The sequence below is a fragment of the Poecilia formosa genome, unplaced genomic scaffold (assembly GCF_000485575.1).
Source record: "Poecilia formosa unplaced genomic scaffold, Poecilia_formosa-5.1.2 Scaffold360, whole genome shotgun sequence".
Lineage (NCBI taxonomy): Eukaryota > Metazoa > Chordata > Actinopteri > Cyprinodontiformes > Poeciliidae > Poecilia > Poecilia formosa.
In genome coordinates, this window is record NW_006800299.1 from 572,927 (window position 1) to 579,117 (window position 6,191).

The 6,191-nt window shown below is 48.1% G+C and overlaps 1 protein-coding gene and 1 long non-coding RNA gene across 3 annotated transcripts in view; one reads left to right on the top strand and one right to left on the bottom strand.

The window, feature by feature from the left end:
* LOC103153733 (uncharacterized) lies at nucleotides 1–3,609 on the bottom strand. Of its 2 annotated transcripts, none has more exons than XR_001659029.1 (3): nucleotides 3,522–3,609; nucleotides 245–1,738; nucleotides 1–21 (listed from the first exon to the last, which is right to left on the bottom strand). It is a non-coding gene; the product is annotated as an uncharacterized LOC103153733 (long non-coding RNA). The 2 variants fall into 2 exon arrangements; XR_477837.2 differs by lacking the exon at nucleotides 3,522–3,609 and having other exon boundaries at nucleotides 245–1,560; nucleotides 1,661–3,446.
* senp6a (SUMO specific peptidase 6a) overlaps nucleotides 1–5,715 on the top strand; it is a 24,901-nt gene extending 19,186 nt beyond the window's left edge. The window contains exons 22-26 of the mRNA XM_016662122.1: nucleotides 3,620–3,793; nucleotides 3,909–3,994; nucleotides 4,066–4,134; nucleotides 4,212–4,362; nucleotides 5,162–5,715. Of these exons, the coding sequence (XP_016517608.1) occupies nucleotides 3,620–3,793; nucleotides 3,909–3,994; nucleotides 4,066–4,134; nucleotides 4,212–4,362; nucleotides 5,162–5,365 (684 nt within the window). The 3' untranslated portion in view covers nucleotides 5,366–5,715. The remainder of the gene's footprint in view (nucleotides 1–3,619; nucleotides 3,794–3,908; nucleotides 3,995–4,065; nucleotides 4,135–4,211; nucleotides 4,363–5,161) is intronic.
* Nucleotides 5,716–6,191: the final 476 nt, after the last annotated feature.

Below are 6,191 nucleotides of genomic sequence, written 5' to 3' on the forward strand. Positions count from 1 at the left end.
CAGAACTGCTAGGAGCAGAACCTCCTGATTACAGCCCTCAGCATGACTCTGCCATCACCGTGTATGACTGCAGCCATGATGCAACAGAACCAGCAGGTTCCATCGGGTCCAGGGTCCTGAGACGGGTCTCTGTTCTGCTGGGTCAGCAGAGGTTCCGGTCTGTCACGTTGACCTTTGACCTTTACTGAGGCCTCCTGGATGAGCCGGCATGGAAACGTTCTGGTTCTGCTGAGATGCTCGGAACCTTCTGGACGGTTCTGGACCCGTTTGGTTCTGATCGTCTTTCTGATGGTTTTTAGTTCCTCAGTCATTTTTTCTTTAGTTTTTGAAATTAATATTTAAAATTTTCCTTCAGATTCAGATAAATTTTTTAAAATGTTAAAATAATTACAGCAAAAAATACAGAAACACCAAACTGACAGTTAACAAGTTTATTAGAAAAATAAGTTTATCATGTACAGTAGAAAACATTTAATCTGCAGAAACACACACACACACGCAGAAACACACACACACACACGCAGAAACACACACACACACACAGAGTTTTCAGATAACTCTCTGAAAGCAGCTCATCAGAATCCGACCAGAACCTCGGTCCAGATTCTGTTTAATGGCAGAAAAGCAGCAACACCATCCTGTGCTGGACTACATCTCCCACAATGCCTTTCACCTCTGAGCCACCAAAGGAAGCCAGGCCAGCTTTCTGACCCAAACGGTTCTGGCTCTGGACCGGAACCGGGTCTGCAGAGGGAGTGTGGGTCGGGTCATGTGACCGCTCCGGAACAGAACCGAATGAACCCGACGACCTTCAGGCTGCAGCTCCATCTGTTGCCATGGCAACCCCATCCTCAGCTGGGGAACCAGCGACCCGGCAGAGTGGAGCCGGATCATTAGGAACCAGAACCCGGTTCTGACCGGCGGTCCGGTTCTAGAGCTGGGCTAACGAGGCGTTCAGGGTGAGAAATAAAAATCAGAAAATTGAGCTTTTCAGTGATTTTTGTTAAAATCCGTTAAAATTTGATCAGTTTCTGATCTGAGGAAACGGATTTAAAAATGATTCACTTGATAAATTTATTTTACATTTACGTGAAAAATATGACGACGTCAGATAATTTGCTTTTTAAGCACGTTGAATAAGTACATGATGCTAATAGCAGGGCTAGCTTTTAGCTTTAGCTAACTTTGAAAACGTTAGCTCCAACGTTTTCTAGTTTTATTCAGAATGTTTCCTGGTGTAAATGAAACCAGTCGGGTTATTTATGTCCTGGGAGAAACCAGGACTTCTAGTCGCCAAATTTGTTAAAAGTTTTAGTTTTGTGCTGCTCTGATGGAGGTCTGGGTCCATTCGAGGCGGTTCTGATAAACATGTTTGACTAACTTCTGCTTGGCGCCTGATGGACTCACGCCGGGGTCCGTTGGGTCCCCTCCTCTGGGCCAGAACCGGAGGCCTGAGGACGGCCTGGGCCAGGCGAACCGTCCGGTCTGGACTCTGGTCCTCTGAGGTAGTTAGCGGTCGGCTGGAACGGCTCGGCGCTGATCCCAGATCATCGAGTCCGTCTTCAAAACAAAACCAGAGTTCACTCCAAGCCAGCGGCAAAGCTTGGTCCAGAAGGATCCCGTCCAGCGCCAGAGGTTCCTCTGAGTCAGCTGACCTTACCGTTCCCTCCAGCAGGGGGCGCCGCCCGGCCCGGCCTCACAGCGACTCGTCAGCGGCGACCTCCGGCCCTTTTTCCTGCTAGTCGGGTAACAAAAGGAAGAATTAGAGACGGAAACGAGACGCTGCACATCTACACTCATCATCTGCTGCAGCAGGGAGCATTCACAGCCTGACGGCGCATGCATGTGTTAATGCACACGACACGCTAGCAGGACGCGCTAGCAGGACGCGCTAGCAGGACACGCTAAGACAGCAGGGAGCGGACAGGTGAGCAGCCATAGAGCTAGACTGGATAGATCGACGCTCAGGTGAGTCATGCAAAGAAGCAGCAGCACATGCAGGGTTAGCAGTGGTGGGCACGCTTCCGCTAATGCGCTAATAGCGGTGCTAACTATTACCTTAGCGTTTTAGTGAACTTTGAAATCATGTAGCAAACTTAGCTTCGACTTTACTTAAGTATTATTACGAATTTCTTGTATTCTACGACTTTATTCACGTCTCGACTTTTTTATATTACGATTTTTTGCGAATTGTGACTTTATTCTTGTTTAATTCTCAGAAATAAAATTTATTTTCTTAATTTGTCATCTTGTAACTTTTTTCTCCTAATATTGCGACTTTCTTATATTACAAATTCTTGCAACATTACAAGGATATTAGTTGTAATATTACATCACCACGAATTTATTTTGGTAATATTACATTATTATTGCATTATTACAATCTTTTTATTACTTTGACGTAAATTCCAATTTTATTCTTGGATCATTACGAAGTTAGTCAACAGATACTTATAATGAAGTTTAATAAAAAGCAAACAAAGTCAAAGCGCATTACAGAAAACGACTAAATGAACTTGATGCTCGCGGCTGCAGTGTTCGGCGTTAGCGTCCACTGAATGCGGCGTGGCTAATGTGCTTAGCGCAGCTAGCTTGCCGGTTAGCGGTCCCACCACTGCGGTTAGAATCCAGCAGGGAAACAGCGAGGAAGATCCTTCTGGGACAAGAAAAGCTTCGCTCAGACTAAAATCAAATTGTGCTTCGACTCCCCCCCCCTCAGCTGTTGATGCTGCGTCCAGTGAATTTAGGACACCAATTTGTGAGACATTTATGTTTTTGGACATGAGAGGAACTGATAAGGATGGAGTATGTCACTACACATACAGGAGTAGGTGATCTGGGATCTGATGGCATGCAAGGTGACGCTGGAGCACGGGGCCAACCCTGGCAAACCTTCAGTCCATTTCTTCCACAAGGAGCCTTAAATTTGAAGGAAATTTGAAGAGAGAATTTGCCCAAACATGAATTTAACACAATTTGAAGTAGTTTTTGTACACGAGTGTGTGTATGTTTATTAAAGCAGACAAACAGCAGAGAATACAAGCCGAACAGGACTGCTGGGTCCTCTGGTTCTTCTCAGGAACAACACACGCAATACAAATCGTCATTTCAGCGCTTTAAATACATGTTTAGGAGACAAACGCTTTGTTGCTGTTAGCTACTCAAAACATGGAAACCAGAGTGTAAAAACATACAGAAAGCTTGAGCTGCAGCACAAATCTGCCTCTAAAAAACGGCCTTTAAAAGTGGTCAAAACAAAGGGAAGAAGAAGAGCAGTTCGCCAGAAACAGGTGGGGGTGGGGTTGTGTTTGGAGTCCAAGCTGATTTTTAAAATATGTACACAGATCTTGCCAGATGTCACCAATTTGGAGGAAAACCTGCAGGCAACCAATCAGATCGAGTCTGTAACCAGCAGCGGTTTGTTTTAGAGCGCTACTGGTTTCACTGGTTTCACTTCCACTGCTGCCCAAAAGAATCCTGATAAAATTCCTGGTTGTCAGATTTGTACCCGGAATAGTTACCAGCATGGTCCCCGCCATGGAGCGGCTGCTGAGCAATGGGTTGGGAGCCCCAGTTCTGACTATTGGTCTGGCGGCGCTTGGAATCTGGCTGGCTGTAGCCGTCAGCTTTCCGCTTTCCTCCCACATTTCCACCGCGGCCGCCCCGCGCACCACGTACCCCGCNGAACCGTCTGTTGCTGTCTGCAGGCGAGCTGCACCGGATCAGCGTCTGCTACGGCTCCGGAAACGGAGACGACGCCTACGCCTTCTCCGACGACCAGAGCTCCTGCCAGGTACCGACCCACCGGACCAGATTCTGGTTTTAACACGATGAATCGTTCAAATTATCGATTCATCGTCAAAACAGCAATTAGTGGTTGATAATCGATTAATCGCTGTGTTGACCAGGACGAGTGCAGCGACGACGGGAACATGGCCGACGACACCGGCGCCTCCGAGACCAGCTTGGCCTCCAAACCCGTCATCTGCAAACAGTGAGTGGGTCGGCCCGTCAGAACCAGCAGCGCCCCCTGCTGGTTCTGACGGGCCCTGTCTGCTCTCTCAGGCCGTGTATCCTCATCATGGACTCCCTGCGCGGCCCGGCCCGGTCCAACGTGGTCAAGACTCTCAGAGAGTGAGTGGGATGCGTTCAGGTTCTGATCCGGCTTCGGTGCTGGTTCTGATGCTGGTTCTGATCCGGTTCTGGTCCAGGTACCTGGAGGTGGAGTGGGAGGTGCGGCAAGCGTCGCAGCGGGGTTTTGGGAAGGAGGTGATGAAGGGCTCCAGCCCCCGCGTGCCGCAGCAGGATAACTTCAGCGACTGCGGCGTTTACGTCCTGCAGTACGTGGAGAGCTTCTTCGAGGTCAGAGCCGTCCGCCATCTTGTTTCTAACCCACTTCAACTTTTCCAGATAAACTCTGAATTCGTCCGCAGAGCTTCCACCTTTGTTTCAAATATTTGGTGTCTCAGTGCTGCCCTCTGTGGGTTGGAAGCGGCTACTGCAGTTGAATTCTCCTATTGGCTAAAAGCCGTCTCACTCGGGCTGCGTTCGATATCCGTGGGAACTTGGAGCGCTCCAGTTCAGTCGGAGAAGCCGGGCTTTCGTAGGTCTTCTAACATCACGTTAATCTTTACCTTCCTCCATTTTTAATCTCTTCAATTCAGAGCTGCGAAATGTAAAATGAACGTTTCCACCTGACGCAGTTCAGTTTTCCTTTTTCTTCTGACATTTTAGAAGTTTATCCAAAATTTAGATGACAGTTGGATTAAAAATCAGCTTCACATGAGAGAAAAGTGTCCAAAGCAGAAAAAAGTCTTTAACGTTGACATTTCAACCGTTTTATTTCCGTTATGGTTGCGGCCATCAAAGACCATCAATAACCCAGGTGCATGCTGGGATACAGATTTGGGTTTCCAAGGACTGAGGCTGGAGTTGATGTAAATCCATCGCGTAATAAATGGATAAAATCATTTATTTCAGACAGAAACTGACACATTATCTCAATTTTAGTAAAATAATAGAAATCAGATTCAGTCATGTCGATATTGATGTTAGACTTCAGGTTTTGGAGGCTCTAAGACGACTGTTGGGTTTCTGGGAGCCTCCAGAGGTTCTGCTGTGTCCCGGTTCTGATCCGTCCTGGTTCTGCTCCTCTCTCCAGAACCCCATCCCCAGCTTCCACCTGCCCATGAACTTGTCTGACTGGTTCCCCCAGCAGCGGATGAAGACAAAGCGCGAGGAAATCAAGGAGCTCATCCTGAAGATCCAAGGTCAACAGGAAGTGGACAGGAAGGAGTTGGGCCGGGCCGAGGAGCCGCCCGGTTCCCCCGAGGAGGTCGAGGAAACGCCGGGATCTGACCCCTGATAGCCCCGTCTCCTTGGAGACGGTCCTGGATCGCCTGCCTATGTTAAAAACACATCAGACTTGAAATTTGTACCGAGTGAGACATCACATGTAAATACGCTGCCTTTGTAACTTCCTGTTTAGGACTCATCCGTGGAGCGTTAAGTTATGGATACATACGCGTCTCGTCCTGCGGGAGGCGCTGTTCTGCTCTTGCATCGTCATTTTTTAATCTCGCCTTGTTTAGAGGAGCCGAAGACAATAAACAGAAGCCTGTGAGTTCAGAGCGCGCCCCCTGGTGGACAGGAGGCGCAGTAGTTAGGAGCCTGTATCTGGATGACACAATAAAAACTAACTGATGCAAGAGCAAATGCGAATCCGCCTCTCTGTCTGCTGCTGGTTCTGGTGGTACGACCCGACGGAATCGAACCGTCATGATGGTACCAACCCGACAGAATGGGTTCGACCCAACGGAACCGAACCAACCAGATGGTACCAATCCGATAGTACTGACCCTATAGCCAACCCGAGCTACGGACACGGTGGTACCGACACACAACAAACCCGACCCAACGGGTTTGTTTTCGTAATAACCAAAAGAAACTGACACAGACCTGACGGTACCAACCTGATGGATCCCACACGACCGGAAATGACACTTTGGTACCGAACCGACACCGACCCAGTCGGTCCGACTCCAGACGAGTTTAACAGGGAAGCATCGGCTTATTTGGGGGACAAAATGAATCTACGCAGCAATAATAATATTACTGAAGTAAAAGAAAAAGGAACAGTGCAGTAAAACTACTCTTATAAGAACCTTTTTTTCCAAAAGTTACTCAAGTGA